At 40.1% G+C, this 23,205-nt stretch overlaps 1 protein-coding gene across 2 annotated transcripts in view; it reads right to left on the reverse strand.

Moving 5' to 3' along the window:
- LOC122563163 (calcium/calmodulin-dependent protein kinase type 1-like) overlaps nt 1-6,171 on the reverse strand; it is a 42,590-nt gene extending 36,419 nt beyond the window's left edge. Inside the window, exons 1-2 of one of the 2 annotated variants that reach the window (XM_043716646.1) lie at nt 5,994-6,171; nt 5,629-5,744 (exon numbers count right to left, since the gene is read on the reverse strand). In XM_043716646.1, the coding sequence (XP_043572581.1) occupies nt 5,629-5,714 (86 nt within the window). In that variant the 5' untranslated portion in view covers nt 5,715-5,744; nt 5,994-6,171. The remainder of the gene's footprint in view (nt 1-5,628; nt 5,745-5,993) is intronic. The other variant, XM_043716645.1, reaches the window with a different exon arrangement.
- Nucleotides 6,172-23,205: the final 17,034 nt, after the last annotated feature.

The following is a 23,205-nucleotide window of genomic DNA, read 5'->3' on the forward strand; positions in this document are numbered from 1 at the left end:
GGAGTAAGCATCAAGGTACTGTGTTAGATGGTCAGGAGCAAGGAGAGTAGGAGCAGTTTTCCAAGGAGGAGGATGAGGACACTGAGCTAGAGGAAGGTCTCCTTGTGAATGACAGAGCTCAGTTTAAAGGTGTGAGCTATGAGACAGATATGAGCTGATTGATAACTAGTTCCAGTAGATGAGAGCTGATTGACACCAATTCCAGTAGATGAGATTTGGGTGCAAGACTGTCAAGATCAAGAACCCATGACTTGGATCACATTGTGGGGGTGAACTGCAGCCTGTACTCATTTCTTTTGTGTTCTCTTTCAGTGGTTACAAATAAAATCTCATAGTAGGACTTGACCATACGTTTGCCTATCTGTGATGTTCCCTAATGGACAATGCCAAGATGTTGGTGACCACTGGGCTTTGAAGGAAGAGTAGTGGTGACTCAGAGAGGCTGCTTGGACACAATGTAATTTTTATGGTGCAATGGTGCAGTGGTACTTTCCCTACACTTCGACTCAGACGCCCAGGTAAAAGTCCCACCTGCTCCAGAGATGTGTAGTAACATGCCTGATCACGTTGACTAGAAAATAAATAGATGTAGCTCAGAACAGAAGGCCTGGTGATTAATCAGCAACTAGGGTGAGAGAATGGGTTGAAAGTACAAGGGAATGTCAGCCATGCCAGTAATGTGTTATGGGCAGCAGGGCTTTGAGGTTACTGTGCCATTATGGTACCAGTAAGTGGCAACAATGGGTTGTCAATGCTTGTCTGTGTATATAGCAGCCTTTCAAAGATGGTGCAGGTGCAAGGTATGCCAGTCTTTTGGCATATGACCACTGAGGGACAAATTGTTTTGGGAATAAAAATGGTAAGATAGGGGTAAAGTCATATGTGAGACACCCCACAGGGGCAGGGTAGATAGTTAATGGGGTATAGGAACAAATTACTGTAGATATTGGAATCTGTACTGAAAACAACAAATGCTGGAGGTCACAGCTGGTCAGGCAGCATCCATGGACAGGGACCAAGCTAATATTGCGAGTCTAGATGATTAGTCTTGAAGAGTCATCTAGACTCAAAACGTTAACTTGCTCTCTCTCCATGGATGGTGCCTGACCCGTTGTGATCTCCAGCATTTGTTGCTTTCAGTTAATGGGGTGTGTTTGGTAAATTACAGTGAGAAATCTCACCAGGCCTCAAGGTGAGAATCCCTCCAAAAAGAACTTGACCTGGCTCGTACTTAACCAACATAAAAACATAAGATTTAATACATTCTCTTTTCCATTGCTGTGGTTACTCAAACAATATTATTGTTACAAAAAAAAAGATTTTGTGATATCTAAATAAAATGCCCTCCTGTGAAGGTTACATGTTTTTACAAATTTGAATTCCCTGATGAAAATTATTTTTTGTGTGTTATCCTCCCATACACTATCAGTGAAAGAAAACTTTAATAGGTGGGTGGGCCGTTAGTTAGAACAGCCCATTGAGTCTTACCATTATTTAACAAAGTTTTATGCAAATTTTAAAACAGCCAGCATCCTCATTCTGGATTGCTCCTGAACTATTTTCATGAATTTTCATGAATCACAGATTACAAACAATGCTCTGAAAGCATGTAATCATTTATCAATTGTTGTCTCCAGTAAAATTACTCAACAAATACACAAAATGTATTGCATCTTTCGTTCAGTAACCATCATCTTCCTTATCTCCCCTTTTTAATACTTTCATTCTATTCTTTTCTCAATCTACTGTTCTTACAGTTTGATGCCTCTGCTTCCAACTCATTCATGATTTTTCTCTAACATTGTTCCCATAAAAGAAAAATCAGTTTTATTTTGTTAATTGAATCTCTAAGGCTTGTTTACTAAGTTAAAGTTATGAGTATTGCTACAACAATTTGTTTCATCAAATAGTGCTTGAATTCCAAGTTCTCTAGTGATTTCAATCAAGCACTTGTGTTGTTTAGGAAGATGTCATTCAGCTTCAGTGTGCGAAATTAAATGAAAGATAGGAACTAAATTGTTATAAAAGATGTTATGTCAAACTTGAGATAGGAAAGATAACATCTGTGATCTTAGTGCAGTACAAAATTTTGCAAGATATTGTTATAATCTTAAATGAATCTATTCCTGGACAATCAAATCACAGGCTGAAATTTGGCTTGATAGACTATAACTTGTTTTCCTTTTATTCAACTGAGATGGTCTTACAGACATTGAATCATATAGCACGGAAACAGATCCTATGGTCCAACATGTCTGTGCCTCACCAATATCCTGTACAATCTCAACATGACATCCAACTCCAAAGTGGTCTGCACAATGAAGGGAAGCATGCTAAATGTCTTCTTAACCTTCCTGTGTGATGCAACTTTCAAAGAACTATGTACTTGCACCCCAGTTCTCTCTGTTTGACAACACTACCCAAGGCCCTACCATTAACTGTATATGACTTGTCCTTGTTTGTTTTACCAAAATGCATTACTTTGCATTTATCTAAATTAAACTCCATCTTCCACTCATCAGCCCATTGACCTACCTAATTGATCAAGATCTCTTTCTAATCTTAGATAACCTCTTTACTGTCGATTAAAGCACCAATTTTGGTATCATCCGCAAACTTACTAATCATGCCTCTTATATTCTCATCCAAATCATTTATATAAATGACAAACAAAAATACACCCCAGCACAGATCCCTGCTGAACACTGCTGACCACAGGCCTTCAAACCAAAAAACAATCTTTCACTTTGTCTCCTACTGTCAAGTCAATTTTGTATCCAATTGACAAGGTCTCTCCGAACCCCACGTGATCTAACTTTACTAACTAGTCCACCATGCAGAACCTTGTCAAAGACTTTATTAAAGTCCATGTAGACAACACTACCACTCTTCCCTCAATAATTTTGATTACATACTCAAAAAACTCAATCAAGTTTATGAGACACCACTTCCCACGCACAAAGCTGTGCTAACTATCCCTAATCAATCCTTGACTATCTTTACAGATGTCCCCAGGATTATTTGAGGACAGCACAGCTATCAACTCATTCACAATAAACTTTTAGAGTCTTAGAGCCGTAGTGTTTTAGAGCACAGAAAATAGCCCTTTAGCCTATATCCACACCAGCCACCAAGCAGCTATCTATTTTAATCCAATTAGAATATGCTGTGTCATTTCAAGTGCTCATCTAAATAATTCTTAGAAGGTTTTGAAGACTCATTTTATTCATATTAATTCTTTTGTAATCTACTACTTGAGACGACATGCAAACCAATCTTTGCAGAATTAATAAACTGTTATCTTCTTCACATAAAACACATTGGCAACACTTCCTTCAACAGCAACATGGATACACAAGTTGTAAAGAATTACTCAGGCAGACGTTTTGTAGACACAATTCCCCTTACACACTATTGTTACTGCATTATCTTGGAAAAGTATGCCTACAATATTCCTATGGCCATGGTCTTTCTGATCTCTCACAGCAACATATAACTATATCCTATTGCCTTGTTGAATGATTGCCTGTTTCTGCATCCTAGCAGATCTATTTAAATCAATGTTCAATAGTGGCTAGCATACTCATTTACATTTAAGGGAAGATGGTCATGTAGTGGTAATGTTACAGGCTAGTAATCCAGATGTGCCTGGAGTTCTAAGACCCATCTTGCAGGCTGGAGGAATTTAAATTCAAGTAATAAAACCTAAAATTGAAAATTAATCTTAATAATGATGGCAATGAAGCTATTGCTGTAAAATTGTTGTAAAACCCATCTAATACACTAATGTTCTTTAGGGAAAGAAATTTGTTTTCTTTACCTGGTCTGGCCTAAATGTGATTCAAGAATCATAGAATCCCTACAGAGTGGAAACAGGCCCTTCTGCCCACCATATCCACACCAACCCTCTGAAGAGTAACCCACCCAGACCCATTCCTCTACCCTATTATCTCCACCTAACCTATACATCTCTGAACACTATGGGTAATTTAGCATGGCCAATTCACCTAATCTACACATCTTTGGATTGTAGGAGGAAACCAGAGCACCTGGAGGAAACCCACACAGGCACAGGGAGAATGTGTAAACTCCATGCAAACAGTCAACCGAGGCTGGAATCAAACCTGGGTCCCTGGTGCTGTGAGGCAGCATTACTAACCACTGAGCCACCGTTGCACAACAAGGTGAAATGGTCTAATAAGGCATTAGGATGGGCAACAGATGCTGAGAGGGCAACACCTACATCCCGTTAATGTTATAATGTGTTTTCTGTATATTGATTTAATTTTATCTTGTGAATTATTGTCTGGGAATAAAACTGGTAAGTGATTAAGACAAGTGACAAAGTCCTTCAGTCACACGATTAAATGGAAACATCTGACAGGCAGAAGAAGTGGATTCAAGTTCAAGGACAGAGGACAGAATAAACCTTGAACCTATTTAAATTTCAAATTAATTCAGAAACAATGGTTGAATAGTTTTCAGCTGTCAATGAAGATTAGGTTTGGGTTGCAGCCTATTTAATAGCCCTGGCAGAATTTATTTTAAAAATAGAAACAAACATACATGTCCGGATTATTTTATAATTCCAATTAATATTTTTGCTCAACTCACAACAGTCTGGGATGATGTAAGCAAGCTGTTAATTCCCGATTAACAGTGACATTAACCAGGAAGATAAACAGCTACTGACATCTATAATGCAGGTTTATCAGAAAATGATCTACGTTCAGTTGCCATGAAGTCCCTGATCTGCACTGAGACTGAGCAGAAGGCTGAAAGAAAAGGATCTGTTTTCCTATCAGGACCCAGAACTTGGTCAAGATCTTTGAACTTCATCAAGAAAGAAAACTGGCAGCAGGGATTTTGTATTAACTTCACCTCACTTTCTAAACACTGGGTTGTTGCTGCACAGATATTGTGCTATCTCAGGGCACTGATTGTATCTCACAAGTGGCAATGTTTGCCCACGGAGAAGGACATGTGCCTGACATAACAGTCCACACCGGATGGTGGCAGGTCGAAATGTGCAACCCAATTTTGAAAGAGTTGTGTACAAATCAAGCACACAGAATCTAAATTCTTATAAACTGACTGACTCATCATTAATAAGGTGGAAAGCAGTTGAAAAAGTCCTATATTCATTTTAAAAGCAAAAAAGAAAAATCAACTACTATTGATGAAGTAATATATCTTTTATTGCAAGGATTAACATTATATTGTCTACTTTATAACAGATAATAATTAAAATTTAAGGTAGATCGGCCTTTCTATTACTTAGATTAGATTAGATTACTTACAGTATGGACAACCTATTAACAATGGGGCTGAAATTAGGGTGTTCTAATGGCGAATGTCTGCTTCGTCTATTTTTAAATACTTGCAGGAGTTAAACTGGAGTTCCCTGCATTCTCCCTGTCATTGTACCCGAGCTGTACTCAGTGAATTCAGGCTGACTACTTGGCGGCTTCTGTCCAGCTTCAATGGAATTTATATTTGATGTTACTCCGGGAAAGTTCGTCTACCTACAACGTTTCTCTTTCCACAGCTTTGACCTACTGAGTGCTTCCATTTTAATTGCAGAATAGTGTGCAGTCCCAAAACATGTCTCAAAGCGGAGCTACTTACGACCCCAATTGTTCCATTAACTGGAAACTGTCGGTGATGTTCAGAGTCTGTTTCCTCCAGCAAATACACTCCTCCTTGCGGCCCATCGTTTCTGCCAATCGTCAAACTGGGCACCTCTGGCGAAATAGAAATGGGGCAGATATAAACTGACAGAACAATTCCCAGGAGAGAAAACAAAATTCCACGTGATATGAACCATGAAAAGCTAACACTCGAAAATAAAACCAGACGTTTTAAAATTTGTTATCAACAGCTGAATAGCAAAGAAATCTCCGTCTGTTCGGAGCAGGAGTCAATTCGCCTGTTTGAATTCTAGGAGACAGTGAAATTTAATAACTTGGAATTTCAAGCGTTGGGATACTTACTAAAGATATTTCATAAAAATGGAACAGGACAATAAATTTGCTACTAGCAATTTGTCTGCTATGGTCCTTCGCTTCGAATCCAGCTCCTTCTGTGTCCCTGCTGAGTATTAGTTCCAATAAAAAAAGATTACAAAACAAATCCAAGCCACTAAGTTACAGATCAGCGCCTTAAAGGAGGAGGGTAAGGTCACACGCTAAACGCACAACTGGAGGAGAAGGAGATATTGAGAAAAGCCCCAATAGCTCATAAACTATGACAAACGCATGCCCTCTCCTGCTTTTCCCAGTGTGGATCTCTCAGGGTCTTAGTAACAGATTGCCCTAAGCGTTAAAGTATCCTAGCTCTATCTTTTAAAACAAATCTTTGTTTTCTGATACCCGCAATTAATTTTCTGACTTTTTGCTAATTATCTCTAAGCAATGGAACTATACGAGAGCCCCCAGAGATACGTGGAAGAGCCTCCGTTTTCTAACCAGGAATCTTTTCTGAGGTTCCCTGCTCCCAAACATGACAGTAACTGCCAATCTTCAACATTGTACAGATGGCAGTCCCAATCCAAATTTCACTGAAACAGGACATCCGCTTGTAAACTTACCATAGTTAGAGTTTATGCATATTTGTGTGGAAAGTCCGTGTAATGGACTTGTTGCGTGTTGGATCTCACCAGATCCATGTAAAAAGAAAACATTTGAAACTTGAAAGGGTTCAGAAAAGATTTACAAGGATGTTGCTAAGGTTGGAGGATTTGAGCTATAGGGAGAGGCTCAACAGGCTGGGGCTGTATTCCCTGAACCTTTGGAGGCTGAGGGGTGACCTTATAGAGGTTTACAAAATTATGAGGGGCATGGATAGGATAAATAGACAAAGTCTACTCCATGGGGTCAGGGAGTCCAGAACTAGAGGCATAGGTTTAGGGTGAGAGGGGAAAGATATAAAAGAGACCTAAGGGGCAACTTTTTCACGCAGAGGGTGGTATGTGTATGGAATGAGCTGCCAGAGGAAGTGGTGGAGGTTGGTACAATTTCAACATTTAAAAGGCATGTGGATGGGTATATGAATAGGAAGAGTTTGGAGGGATATGGGCCGGGTGCTGTCAAGTGGGACTAGATTGGGTTGGGATATCTGATCAGCATGGAGAGGTTGGACCGAAGGGTCTGTTTCCATGCTGTACATCTCTATGACTCTATTTCATCCATCTCATAGAGTCATACAACACAAAAACAGAGCTTTGGGTCCAACCAGTTCATGCCAAACATAATCCCAAACTAAACTGGCCCCACCTGCCTGCTCCTGGCCCATATCCCTCCAAACCTTTCCTAATACCTCTCCTTGTGTATTCTTCAAAGGATAGGACTCAAACTGTACCTGCACTTTGGGAGATAATCTGCAGGGTGTGGTCATTTTTTTCAGCAGGGGTGTTATCAGCCCCTCATAATCATGACAAGAGATCACCTCCCACTCAGTTTGAAATTTCTTTGATACCTCTAGGTATGATATCCCATTGACCCCACACAAACTTTTGCTAGTCAGCGACTGAATTTACACTTGCAGTTATTTTGTCTCTGTAGCAGTCCTCTGTTTAAAAAAAATGGAATTAAGGGATGAAATATTACATTTAGAGATTGCAATCAGATTGTAGATTGCACCAAAGAAGATAATAGCTGTCAGCTGATGGTATGGAAATTGTCCCCCAGAATGTAATTCCAACCCTTTGACATATAAACAAAACTGGCTTAATCTTTATTGATCACCTTAGATCAGGTGTGACAAAGCTAATTTTGCTAAGAAAGACTCTCATTCCAATTCCACCCACCCACATGTGCTGGGGGACACATATCCTGTGGAACTCCAAAGGAAAATTAGAGACCATGTCAATTGTTGGTGTCAATTGTTTACAAGCTGGAAGTAACTGCCATGCAAGTCATAGGCATGGATCCTTTCACATTATATAGGATTATATTTAAATTAATACACTTGCGGATCTGGGTCAGGAATTTTGTAATATGAAAGCTAATGGGATTAATTATTTATCTTTGTGTCAGGTATGATCTCACATAAGTTAAATATAATTTCAGGCATTTATGTTAGCATCACTGGGCTCACCTGAAAAAAGTCTCATTCAAATTGGCAAATTAGTAGTCACTTACAGTGTTTGCTGTGTATGATTAAAGGGAAAATGTCTTTATTACAATTATGCATATCAAGTGATAGTTGAAGAATTTTGTCTGTTTTAATGTCAAGAATAAGCTATCAGTTTCAATGCAATTTTTGGTAATAGTTCCCTTGTGACATGGCAGTACTGATGTTTTTACAACATCATTACATTGTATAAATAAATAGAAGGCAAGTACTTACAAAACAATTATTCAGCAACAGGTGGAAACCTCAAGTGGATATCAATGCACAAATATGCATAGACATAAGCCTAGAATTTCTACACTTTGGTTTATGACACATCTGTCTCATTAAAACAAACGTTTTGCCCAACAGATGCATTTAAACAAGGCTCCCAATGTCACAGGGCGAGAGCAGGGGAGTGGGACTAATTGGAGAGCTTAGTCAAAAGACATCAGCTCTATTTATGCTGTTTCGGTCAATGGTTTTTTTTTTGCATTGCTATTTACGTAGATCATGTATAAATTCATGGGAAATGGGTACACGTCAGAGCTGTGCAGCTATAAAAAAAGTTTTATGCACTCATCTCAGCAACTATAGGGAGATAAATGGACAAGAGGAATGATGCTTGGTTCTTTCACTCTTAGAAACCTCACTGCATTATACATCCTTTGTTTTATGAAAATGGAATAGAATTAATGCAACCAAGCACTATTTCTACATAGGGACAACAGTTTGGGGTACCATCTAGGAGAATAATATCAAATATTACAAGTGTAGAACTCCATATCCTCCTGGAGGAGAGAGAAGACGGGAAGTACAGATATCTGAATGCAATTCCATTAAGTCACTCAGGTGTGTCACTTGTGTCACAGAGAGGAAGTTCCCCAGCCTATCGCCTCAATCCCAGTGCAGCCAAATGGTGTCAGAAAAAAAAAATCAATGCCACCAGCAAAGGTGTGTGACACAGAGGCTAGTACATTTGGCACACTTTCCATTTCTCCCTTGACCACCCTGAGCATGCCCACCATCCTCCAAGAAACACTTCCACAACTGACTGGCTCTCACTTCACTATAGGCAAAGGACAGATGACAGTTCACAGAAATGGTCAAAAAGTTTGAGGAAACTTTGGGGGCTCATTTTAAAGGGTGCACAAGTGTGGAATCAAGTTTTACCAAAACAAAAGTACATGCATCATTTTTGCAGTGCTGACCAAACAAAAACAATAATGTTCAGTTAAATAAAAGAGGCAACGTTTCACAATTACTCATAATGCTCATTACTACTATAGATATAAATGTGAAATGAATCAGAAAATAAAGCAGACATTCACTTGCAATATTTTGGTTCAGTTAAAATCTGAACCAGATTTGTCTCTAAATCTGATGTGCCAAGCTTGCAGCAGTGAGCATAAGCTACTAAATTCCTTATAATCTTAATTGTCCTACAAACAGCTTTTGTTGCACAGAGCATAATCATAGGAGCTGCTTAGGCCATAGTTCAGATTTTATGCAGCAGCAATTTTCAGAGTGAGATAGGGAAACCAGGGAAGTACAATAAACAGCAGTGATTGTGCTATATGGAGAGGCTGAATAAGCTGAGGTTATTTTTCCTGGAGCATTGAAGGGTGAGGGGTGACCTGATAGAGGTTTTTAATATCATGAGAGGCTTGGATAGAGTAATTAGACAAGGTCTTTTCCCTGGGGTGGGGGAGTCCAGAACTAGAGGGCATAGCTTTGGGGTGAAAGGGGAAAAATTTAAAAGGGTCCTAAGGGGCAACATTTTCATGCATAGGGTGGTGTGTATATGGAATGAGCTGCCAGACAAAGTGGTGGAGACTGGTACAATTACAATATTTAAAAGGCACCTGGATGGATACATGAATAGGAAGGGGTCAGAGGGATATGGGCCAAGTGCTGGTAAAAGGGACTAGATTAATTTAAGATATCTGGTCGGCATGGACAAGTTGGACCGAAGGGTCTGTTTCTGTGCTGAACATTTCTATGACTCTATGATTCTAAGTAATACCCTGCAGGATGGATTTCTGCTCAAAGCTGACAAGAATGGCATGGAGGGTACTGTTCATTGCATGGGAGGTCCAAGGATTCCTTGCTGGGCCTGAAACAGCAAAAATGTCACTACTTTTTACCAGGTTTCTCATGCATGACTTCTGGTCTTGGGAAGGAGACCACATGAATTTCTTTTAGCAGGTCTGGGTTAAAATAACAACTGGGTCTCAATTACCTTGAAGCAAGGCAATTATATAGAGAAAAATATTGAATTCTGACAACATTGCAAATCCTACCCTCCAAACCCAGAAAGTGCATGGTTTGCTATTCATTAAATATAATGAGGTTTTGTGGAAGACTGTGAAAGAAAACCTTAAAAATATTTCACTGTGATGCCCAAGTAACTGAACAACTACAGAACATTTACGCTGCATAATTAAGAATAGCCACTTGGCTCAAGGTTGTTTGGAAATCCTGGGAGTTGAACCACTTACAGAAAACAAATGCTTGCAGGGTGTGTGGGGAAAAACTAGGAGATCTGAGAATTATCTAGAATGAGGAAAACCAGTTTGGAATTTACAAACTTTCAGCTTGGACATGTTTAATTTAACACAGCCGATTTAAATTTGAACAAGTAAAAGCCATTGAGAGTTAAAAAGTCTGGAGATTTTTAAAAACCGGACGACAATGAAGTGAAAAGACTCATGATACTTGATGACGGAGCACGAGACTGTATGAGTGATAATCCTCCAACGTGAAATGATCCATAAAGTCAGAAGTGCCTTTTACAACTATTGCCTTGACTTTGCAAAAATCATAACAAACAGTATACAGTAGGAATACAAACAGAAAATGCTGGAGAAACTCAGCAGGTCAGATAGCATCTGTGGAGATAGAAACAGAGTTAACAGCTTAGTTTTGTGAACTTTCAAAACAACTGCTGGACCAAATAGCCTGTTTCCACGCTGTAGGGATTCTATGATCCTATGATTCATTGGGAGAACTGAATGATTTTTGAGAAGGCTGAGAGCTGAGGAAACCCTCAAAATAAAGGTGCTAAGAAAAGCCTTCCTCTTCAGTGTTGAACAAGGTGCAATGTGGGGTTTCCAGGAAGAGAGTGACTCTTCCAGAAGATTGCCTGTATACATTCCTGAATCTGTGAAGTTAAAAGTCACACAACACTAGGTTATAGTCCAACAGGCTTATTTGGAAGCACTAACTTTCGGAGCGCTGCTCCTTCATCAGGTGGTTGTGGAGTATAAGATCGTAAAGACACAGAATTTATTACAGAGGTTTACAGTGTGATGCAACCGAAATAATATATTGAAAAAGAATGATCATATCATTAGATGGGAGATTTAACAAATAATCCAGGTCTTTTTCAATATATAATTTCAGTTGCAACACAGTGTAAACTTTTGCCTTAAATTCTTTGTCTTACGATCTTATACTCCTGATGAAGGAGCAGTGCTCTGAAAGATAGTGCTTCAAAATAAACCTGTTGGACTATAACCTGGTGATATGCGATTTTTACTTTTGTTCATCCCAGTCCAACACTGACATCTCCAAATCATGAACCTGTGAAAGCATTAATGCTTTTCTAAAAATAAATCAACCTGTTTGGACACATCATGATAGCATGGATTAGAACCCAGACCTTCTGGGCTTAGAGGTAAGAATGCTACTACTGCATCACAAGAACCCCTCTAAAAGTGATGGTCCGTCTGCTGCCAATTAATTCTAGCCAGTCATGCTTGGCTGACATTCTACAAAAGCAATGTTTTTGGACTCCTAATGCATCATGGTCGTACTGTGATGGGGAAATGGAGGCATGTGGAGTCACAGAAGTTGAAACAATGAATCTTAATTGAGGCTTTAATTGGCTTCCATGCAGCAGACTGTTAAGTCCCAAAGTAGCCTGTTCCCCGTAAAGTCACCCAGAGGCAGCTCAGTCTTCAGGAACCATCCTGGTGGGGGTTCCCCACCATGTTCCCAAACCTTCATGGGCCAGGAATATTTGGCCTATAACTGTATTTTATTTCCCACAGATGTTGCTAGACACCTGCTTAATATTTCCATCAACTTCTGTTTTACTACACAAGTGTATTTTTTGCAACGCTCTGAGACTAGAAAGTAAGTTGCGAACCTATAATCACTGACTTCTGCAAGGGTATCCTTAACAGCTCATTGCTGTAAGCAGCTTGTTATTATGGCTTAAAAGCCAACGGTGAACAAAACCAAGTCTAGTATGCATTCTCAAAATGGCAAGGCCCAATGGTGAATGAGTGCATACATAACATTGACCTTGAAGTGTTCACGAAAGAAAGATTTCTTCACTTAGAGTCACCGAGTCATACAGCACAGAAACAGACCATTTGGTCCAACTTGTCCATGTCGATCAAGTTTCTCAAGCTAAAATAGTTCTAATTTGCCTGCATTTGGCCAATTTCTCTCTAAACATTTCCTATTCATGTACCTGTCCAAATGTATTTTAAATGTTGTGACCTTACTTGCATCTACCACTTGTGTGAAAATGTTGCCCCTCAGGTCCCTTTTAAATTTTTCTCCTCTCACCTTAAAATTATACCCTCTAGGTTTAAACTCCCCTACCCTTGGAAAAAGGCCTTTACTAATCCCCTCATGATTTTATAAACCTCAAGAAGGTCACCCTTTAATCTTCTATGCTCCAGTGAAAAAAATGGCTCAGCCTATCCAACTTCTCCTTGTAACTCATGCTCTCATCTAACCTCTTGATCATATCCTCAAATACTCAATCAAGTTTGTGAGACATGATTTTCCAAGCACAAAGCCATTGCTGACTATCCCTAATTAGTCCTTGTATCTCCAAATGCATGTAATCTTGTCTCTCAGAATCCCCTCCAACAGCTTACACATCACTAACATCAGACTCACTGGTCTATAGTTCCCAAACATCTCCTTAGAGCATTGCTTAAGTAAAGACACAACAACAGGAGTGGCATGGGGCTCAGTGTTAAACTCTACTGCCTCACATCACCAAGGACCTGGATTGAATTTCAGCCTCAGGTGACTGGCTGTGTGGAGTTCGCACATTCTCCCCAAGTCTGTGAGGATTTCGGCTGGGTGCTACAGTTTCGTACTACTGTCCAAGGATGTGCATGATCGGTGGATTGGCCATGATAAATTGCCTGTTGTGTCCAGGGATGTGCAGACTATATGGATTAGCCATGCGAAATGCAGAGTTACATGGGTAAGGTGGGTCTGTTGGGGTGCCCTTCAGAGCGGTGAGTGTGGCCTCAATGGGCCTAATGGTCTGTTCCCATGCTATAGGGATTAGCCACTTTCCAGTCTTCTGGCACATCATCCATAACTATAGATGATACAAATGTCTCTGCTAGGGCCTCACAATTTCTTCCTGAGCTTCCCACAACATCGTGGGACACACTTGATTAGAGTCATAGAGATGTACAGCATGGAAACAGACCCTTCGGTCCAACCCGTCCATGCCGACCAGATATCCCAACCCAATCTAGTCCCACCTGCCAGCACCCGATCCATATCCCTCCAAACCCTTCCAATTCATATACCCATCCAAATGCCTCTTAAATGTTGCAATTGTACCAGCCTCCACCACTTCCTCTGGCAGCTCATTCCATACACGTACCACCCTCTGTGTGAAAAAATTGCCCATAGATCTCTTTTATATCTTTCCCCTCTAGTTCTGGACTCCCCGACCCCAGGGAAAAGATTTTGCCTATTTACCCTATCCATGCCCCTCATAATTTCGTAAACCTCTATAAGGTCACCTCCCAGCCTCCAATGCTCCAGGGAAAACAATCCCAGCCTGTTCAGCCTCTCCCTATAGCTCAAATCTTCCAACACTATCAACATCCTTGCAAATCTTTTCTGAACCCTTTCAAATTTCACAACATCTTTCCGATAGGAAGGAGAACAGAATTGCACGCAATATTCCAACAGTGGTCTAACCAACGTCCTGTACAGCCGCAATATGACCTCCCAACTCCTGTACTCAATACTCTGTCCAATAAAGGAAAGCATACCAAACGCCTTCTTCACTATCCTATCTATCTGCGGCTCCACTTTCAAGGAGCTATGAACCTGCACTCCAAGGTGTCTTTGTTCAGCAACACTACCTAGGATCTTACCATAGGTCCGGATTTATCTACTTTATGCTTTTTAAGATCTCCAGCACCTCCTCTTCTGTAATGTGGACTACTTTCAAGACATCAACATTTATTTCCCAAATTTCCCTAACTTCCATGTCTTTCTGTAATGTAAACACTGATGCAAAATATTCATTTTGTATCTCTCCTACATCCTGTGGTTCCACACATAGATGACCTCATTGATCTTTAAGGGGCAGTAATCTCCCCCAGTTGCTTTTTCCCCTTAATGTACTTAAGACTACACTAAAATAAATTTCTAACTTTTCTACAGAAGGAAATTCAAGGTTGATTTACTTAGAGAATACATTTTTACCAGCAACATTCAGTTCCAGCCTCACAATTTCCACAAACATTTGATATAAACATTTCTTAATCCATATTATTAGGATTTCTGTCAAAGTTATAGGATCCCTACAGTGTGGAAACAGGCCCTTTGACCCAACAAGTCCACACCGACCCTCCAAAGAGTATCCCTCCGAAACCAATTCCCCTGCCTTATTACTCTATGTTTAACCTACACATCCCTGAACAATATGGGCAATTTAGCATGGCCAATTCATCTAGCCTGCTCATCTTTGGATTGTGGGAGGAAACCGGAGAAACTGGAGGAAACTCACACAGTCTCGGGGAGAATGTGCAAACTCCATGCAGGCAGTCGCCCGAGACTGGAATCGAACCTGGATTCCTGGTGCTGTGAGGCAGCAGTACTATGTTAGCAGAGTGGCGGAATCATTCAGGAAATTCCTGGAAATTCATTTTTTTCAAGCTTTTAGGTAATTTAAAGCAGCATTTTTATATGTGTCATATTATCTTCATTGCAAAATGCAGTGAGGAATGGGTTATTTTTAATGTTTTACTGCATGATAGATCTTGCACCATAAGGTGGCAGCAAACACCTACCGAGAGATGATTAATCATCAGCAGTGGATCTTGGATTCTAGTCATCAGCAACTACCTCTTAAAAATCTGCTTTTAGTTCTACTAAGATAAATATACTTTCAGAACATAGATTTAATTTTCAGGTAGTTTCAATTTTCTGATCCTCATTGAATGAAATAGGGCTGAATCCTATCAGAAATTGCAAGGTATCATTTTTATTAAGTTTCATGGAAGGTTTCTCTCTGTGAGGTCTTTCAAGTTCTCTCACAATGTTGTCCTAAATGCACCTCAGTATCCAAGCACCACACCCTTGGTACGCCACTCATCTGATACTCCTCTGATTCTTGCACTTGCCAAAGGTGAAATTACTCATCACTGCTGGGGTATTCCACTGTCGCCAGTGCCGTCTCTAAAAGATCATTATGCATCTAGCCAACCAGCTCAGATACTGAGACCTCAGATGGTATGTTATCTAGATTGGAGTTTGGAGAATCTGCTGGTGAGCATGTAGAAACATTCAATATGATCATGGCTGATCATCCAACTCATTATCCTGCCACATCTCTGCAGCTGGATGAGGAAGAAATGTTCCAAGTTTCTGGCACTCAGAGGGTTGCCAGAGAATCAGGCATATGCTCATCCCTAGGCAGGAGAGGAGCCCATGGCTTCATCAATTCATGACTTCACTGGGTACAGCAGTCAGGTTTGTCGGGGGCACTGGGGAACCCAACACAAAAGCATGTGACTGTCTGGCTGCCTTCATGGACAGGATAGTTCCTGTCATGGAGAGTCTGGTCTAGCACCCTCAGAGTCCAAGTTGTGAAGTGAGCCTTGCTGCATTATGTGCAGGCTCAGGGAAATTGCAAGGTGATTGCTATTTGGTAACTAATGGGACTTGTTGCAGGCTGCGATATGTTGCTCTGTTCATTACGGCTATTAATGGATTGATTCTGTGATGCTGCATGATGTGGTCAAGAGTGCTTGAGGCCAGGATTTGGATTGCACACTGTATGCTAATATCTAAAACATGCAGTGCTCCAATGTATCTTTCATGCAGTGAGCCTCAGGCTTTGCCTCTGACTATTGCTGAACCCCGAAATGTGCACATTCCTCCATGTTCACCCACTCCATTGATCCAATGGGCTCAGAATTTCCAAAGATTGCCTTGCAAACAGTCATTGTACATGGACAGATGGTTTCCTGTTCTAAAACTGAAAGCTAAATTCTACCATGTCATGGTCACTGTTTCCTAATGGATCTTTTACTCTAAGATTGTTTAATAATCCTGCCTCATTCCACATTCAAGGAATCCAGATTCCTGTTTGGACTCACAATGATGTTGTTCCTGGAAACTGTCCCGAATGCACTTTATAAATTGTTCCTCATGGTTGCCTTTACCAATTTGATTTTCCCAATCTACATGTAGATTAAACATCCGTGGGCGGCACGGTGGCACAGTGGTTAGCACTGCTGCCTCACAGCGTCAGAGACCCGGGTTCAACTCCTGCCTCAGGCGACTCTCTGTGTGGAGTTTGCACATTCTCCCCGTGTCTGGGTGGGTTTCCTCCGGGTGCTCCGGTTTCCTCCCACAATCCAAAAGTATGCAGGTTAGGTGAATTGGCCATGCTAAATTGCCCGTAGTGTTAAGTGAAGGGGTAAATGTAGGAGTATGGGTCTGTAATCTAATCTAATCTAATCTAATCTAATCCTCATGATTATTGCACTACCTTTCATACATGCTCTTATCATTTCATAATTTATTCTCTGTCCTATAGGACACCTACTGCTGGGGGTTCTGTTCACTATTCCTCCCAGTATTCTTTTCTCTTTATTACTTCATACTCCACCCTATATGGATTTTGCATAATAGGATCCCAGGTCAATTCTTGATATTGTATTTACTCTTTGTACTAGCAAAGTTCCCTTCCTGCCTGTCCTTTTGAGAAATCACACACCACTGAGTATTTAGTTTCCAACTTTTGTAAGCGTGTCTGTGTAAAGGCTACAATATCATATCCATAACCTCTATTCGTGGCATTAATTATTCCACATACTATATGCATTTAAGTAAAGAATCATTAGTTTTGCCTTTTAACAATTTTTTCCACTCTGACTCTGTTTGGTGTTATTCTTTATGCTACTATAATCTATCCCTTTCTGTACCACTGTGGATATTATTATCAAAACAGTTACCATGCAATGCTGCCATATCATATTGCTTTATAACCCAACATTTTCTCCCCTCCTGAGTCCTCCCCCAGGAGGACTAAGGCCTTGTCAGCCCAAGGAAGACAAAAACTTCAAGTGCCCGTTACACTCTGGTGTTCGATCTAACTTGACAGAGTCCTACTTACATGACATCCTACCCGAACCTCACACACCCCTTCCCCACTGAACCTTGTGGTAGAAGTGGTATATAGAACCCCCAACAAAAGATGCTCCACCCAAACACAATCTCCGATCACCTCAGAAGTCATCTCACCCAACCACAATCTCTCATCAGCCCAAGCTTTCTGATTTCTCCCATCTCTGACATTCCCTTTCAATTTGCTGACTATGGGAATGTTGTTCAGACCCTGTCACTCTTCAGGATCTGAGGGAAACCCGTTCTTCCAGGGAAATACTTTGCTGTTGGGTTTCCCCTGACACTTAACAGTGTCGAATGTACTGTTAGGGCCAATATATCAGATCAATTACTTTTCAGCAGAACTGATATGTAACAGTATTTAAATAAGTACAAAGGCTGGAAAATTTGGGAGGAGAGGCAAGAAGAAAAGGAGGATGGAGGGCAGGCGAGACTAACTGACAAAATAGATAATGGTGCACAGCAAAAGGAGGCGACAATGGGCGAAGTGAAAAAACGCCTTTGGCAGCCTTTGGGAGTAATGTCCAGATTTTGCATTTTGTGTCTGAGAGATTCACAACTCTGTCAAATACCTTCCTGCTGACCTATTGGCATATCATTGCCACAAAACAAAAATTGCTGGAGAAACTCAGCATTCTGGCAGCAACTGTGAAGGGAAAATAGAGTTGGTATATCAAGTTCAGTGACTCTTCTTCAGAGTATCTTCATTGTCAAATTTTAATGTAGCTGTGGCTGGTCCAACAAACTACATGAACATTGGAGCAGCATGATTTGAAGGGATCCTTTCACTGTTATCTTCCATCAAGGTCAACTCTTTTGCCCTGCCAATCCAGTGCCAATGGAGCTCTCAATCCACAAATATTTAGAATATGGAAAGAACTTTTGAAGGAATCACATTTCAATCAACATTCCAGCTTTCAAAAGAATCTACAATCGCCACTTCATGTGTGTTGGTGGGAATAGAATACACAAGACATTCTATCTTTGAGTGGTTGAAACGCCCTGGTATCCAGGTTGCCTTTGCACTTACCATCCTCCCCCTCTGCTAAGTAGCAGAGATAAGAGAACTATATAGAATAATATCCTTCTGATAGAGTTTGGGCTGCCAAATCACAAACAGTAAATGAATAATCACTCCTATGAACAGTCAAAATCTCCACAAGAAAGCTGTTACTTAAATGCTGCACTAAAATTGTCAAGAACAAACCGAAAGCACTCACTTTCCTATCTCACAGTATTCATTTTATCTAGGAACAAATAGCAAATGAGCAAAGGTCAACAAAAATGCAAGGAATTCACAGGTCAGTTAATGTTACTAAGAATTCATTCACATAGAATTAGAGTACAAGTGCTTTATTGAGATGCAATAATGTGCAGACCGTAAAAATACTGATGGGAAAAATATGGGTTTTGCTGTTGGCTGGTAAACTAATTGTAGTGAGAACAGTCTATGATGCTCAAGGGGAGGCTGGACAAGAGTTCCTCACTGACTATTAATTTCAGGGATTTCTGTTCTAACATTTGAATTCCCCACCTAAGCTCCTGCTTTTAAGTTTTTCATCTCCATTGTACACTGTGCTGATGATTTCAGGGTATTTTAACGACACAGGGGCATAATGTTTACTTTGTGCAATGACGTACAGGTGCATTCGCAGTCTATTTTATGTCACTCTCAGTTGAACTCGACAAAAATAAAAATCATGCAATTTAGCCTACCATACAACTCTAAACATTACCCACAGATCTCCATGCATGTTATTTTTGTGATTACCTCTTTTATTTAAACCTACTCTTCCCAAATTTCAACACTTTTGGAATTTGCATATTTGTTAACTGCTGAAAATGATTTTTATTAAAATATTAGTCTATATTCAGTACTGGGTAAAAACAATGACTGCAAATACTGAAAACCAGATTCTGGATTAGTGGTGCTGGAAGAGCACAGCAGTTCAGGCAGCATCTGAGGAACAGTAAAATTGACGTTTCGGGCAAAAGCCCTTCATCAGAAATACTATATTCAGTACTGTTGAGTCAAATATATCAACTGTCCAGCTGCTTAGCAACTGCTGCTCATGACCTGTACAATGTGATGTTTTGGCAAATTCAGACAGCTTCTTCTAAGTCAGTAATAAGCAGCAAAATAGACACCGAACTCAAACTGATACCTAAAGTATCCCACTGGCAATCTCCTTCCATGTTACTATGGGTGTCTTAACAGCTCTCCTGTTGTCTACTGGACTCAACCAGTTAATTATCCACTTAAAAGCTTTTTACCTGTTCCAGACCTTTCTCACCTTCTAATCTCTCATTCATTATTATATTGTATTAGAGTCTTGTTTATCACAGTGTAAAGTGACTCAGCAATGTAATTAATACAACCCAAGTCATACTATAATGTTAATGTGGGAACACTCCACTTTAGTATAATTTAACACATCACTTTTTGAAGTTCTGTTCTACTAAATTGGAGAATTAAAATGGCCGGTCATCCCACCTTTTGAAATTTCAGCTGCATAAGCACTGAGATTTCAAATCAAACCCCTGAAGATAATTATAGTGACTGGTGAAATTACCAGTAATCACTGTTGGATTTCAGTGAAGTTTTTGAAAGATTGCTTGAGCATAATCAGAGATATTGTAATGCTATCTTTCAGAATCAAATACTTAGTAAATAAAGAACTCATTTTCTAACAAAAAAACACGATTTTTTGAATATAGACCACCTTGTAATCCAGGCTGGCATTTAGAGTAGGGGTGGGTGAATACAGTGGGCTGCAGTTTGTGCTCAGCTAAAAGCAACAACACTTCATCACCCTCAAAGAAAACTGCCTACGAAGACCGAGTAATTTCTGTGTCATCGATTTTCCTTCTGCTGACAGCTCTTTGAATCTGAAGCCAGGTCAAGGGGATTTCCAAGCAGAAGCCATCTAATTACATGAAAGGATTTGCACAGAGCAAACCAGAAACCTAAACATTCTGATTATTTTTCACTTATAAATTTTTAGATAGTGAACCAAATGATAACATTTAGAAAAAAATTTGAAGCTGGAATATCATAAACAAACTTTTTTTTAGATTAGATTAGATTACTTACAGTGTGGAAACAGGCCCTTCGGCCCAACAAGTCCACACCGACCCGCCGAAGCGTAACCCACCCATTCCCGTACATTTACCCCTTTACCTAACACTACAGGCAATTTAGCATGGCCAATTCACCTGACCTGCACATCTTTGGACTGTGGGAGGAAACCGGAGCACCCAGAGGAAACCCACGCAGACACGGGGAGAATGTGCAAACTCCACACAGTCAGTCGCCTGAGTCAGGAATTGAACCCAGGTCTCTGGCGCTGTGAGGCAGCAGTGCTAACCACTGTGCCACCGTGCCGCCCACCAACTTCTTTAGATATATTATTTAAAAATATAACTTTTTTGTAAAAGCATTATGGCAAAATTTAATATTCCAAAATATGGAATTGACTTTTCTGGACAAGTGAGGATGTGTAGGTGTAATAAGCTATTAAAAACCCAGCTGCACCACAGTGCTATATGTCACAGCCAGTAGGTCAATATGCTTTAAGAGAAATATTTATGATATCATCACTATAATAGCATTTAACCTGTGAATATAAAATTCTCATTCTCCCATCTTACTTGGGATTACTTGAAATATAACATTCTACTGTATGCATGTTGTTCTGTTGTAACTAATAGATTAATGCATGTCTAATAGGAAGAACAGGCAGGGCCAGGTTAATGAACATAGTGGGACTGATGGTCTGAAGTGTATTCATTTCATTGCAAGGAGTAGAACAGGTGAGGCAGATGCTTGGATTAGTACATGGTACTATGATGTTGCAGGCATTACAAAAGCTTGTTGAAAGAAAGGCAAGACTGGCAGTTCAATGTCCCAGGGTTTAAATGTGATAGAGAGGGATGTAAAAGGGGTGAGGGAGTTACATTACTGATTAAGGAGAATGTCACAGCTGTATTAAGAACGGACATCTTGGAGGGCTCATCAAGTGAAGCCAAATGGGTAGAACTCAGGAAAGTGAAAACTGTAATCACTATGATGAGGTTATACTGTAGGCCTCCAAATAGCTAGCAGGAGGTAGAGGAACAGATATGTAAGCAGCTCATAGAAAGATGTAAAAACAGCAGGGTTGTAGTAGTGGGTGATTTTAACTTCCCAACATCGACTGGGGCTCCCTTGGTGCAAGGGGCTTAAATGGGGCAGAGTTTGTTAAGTGCATCCAGGGGGAGTTTGTTTAAATAAAACGTAGATTGTCCAACAAGGGAAGGGGCCATACTAGACCTGGTGAGGTGTTTAAAGTTTCAGTTGGGAGAATATTAGGAACACTGCTCATAATTCCATAAGCTTTAAGATAATTAAGAATAAAGCTAAGACTGGTCTTCGGGTAAAAATTCCAAACTGGGGGAAGGTTAATTTCATCAGTATTAGGCAGGAACTGGACAAATTAGTTTGGGAGAGACTGTTTGAAGGTAAAGCCACATCTGATGTCGGTGGGTTGCTCTTCGGAGGGTCGGTGTGGACTTGTTGGGCTGAAGGGCCTGTTTCTACACTGTAAGTAATCTAATCTAATCTAAACTACAGCAATAATTCAGGAAACCACAGGCTATTGAGCTTTACATCAGTGGTAGGGAAATTCTTGGAAAAGTTTCTTAGGCACAGGATTGACTTGCATTTCAGAATGAATGGACTTATTAGGGATAGTCAGCTTGGTTTTGTGCAGGGGAGATCTTGTCTCACAAATTTGATGGAGTTTTTCAAAGATGCGACAAAGATAATTGATGAGGGTGGGATGTTGTCTACAAGGACTCTACTAAAGCATTTGACAAGCTCCCTCATGGTAGGCTTGTCCAGAAGATTAAGTCATTTGGAATCCATGCTGAATTAATAAATTGAATACAAACTTAAGTTGGCCATTGAAACAGTGGATATCTGTGGAGGGGTTTTTCTCTGATTGGAGGTCTGGGACCAGCGGTGCTCTGCAAAGATCAGTGCTGTGACCTTTGTTGTTAGTAACTTATATAAATGATTTGAATGAAAATGTATGTGGTGTGATTATTAACTTTGCAGGAACATGAAAATTGTTGGAATTATGGATAGTGAGGAAGAATGTCAAAGGATACAGCAGGTTATAGATCAATTGGAAAGTTGCGCAGAGAAACAGCAGATGGTGTTTAATCTGGACAAGTGTGAGGTGATGCATTTTGGGAGGTCAAATTAAAGAGCAAATAATGCAGAAAATGGCAGGATCTTTAGAACCATTGATATATGAAGGCATCTTGGGGTGCAAATCTGTAGCTCCCTGAAAGTGGCAATACAAGTGTATGAGGTGGTAAAGAAGGCACACGCTTTCCTTCATCAGTCAAACATTGGCCAGTCATGTTGAAGTTGTAGAAAACTTTAATTTGGCCATATTGGAGTACTGTGAACAGTAAATATACAGAGTATTCTGTAATATCTTCTTATGTCTATCCCCTAGTCTAGTGTTGCAGTTCATTTCAGCTTGCTCAGTTGTATTGTTGTAATGTATAGTTGTCCTTGTTTAAGTTTAAAATACTAATCTCTAATCTCCTGCCTTTCAATCATAAAATGATCGCTGTTTTCTAGAAGTGCCTTTTCACAATAGATGCTAGCGGAACAAGAAGAGA

Source organism: Chiloscyllium plagiosum, chromosome 26 (genome assembly GCF_004010195.1).
Source record: "Chiloscyllium plagiosum isolate BGI_BamShark_2017 chromosome 26, ASM401019v2, whole genome shotgun sequence".
NCBI lineage: Eukaryota > Metazoa > Chordata > Chondrichthyes > Orectolobiformes > Hemiscylliidae > Chiloscyllium > Chiloscyllium plagiosum.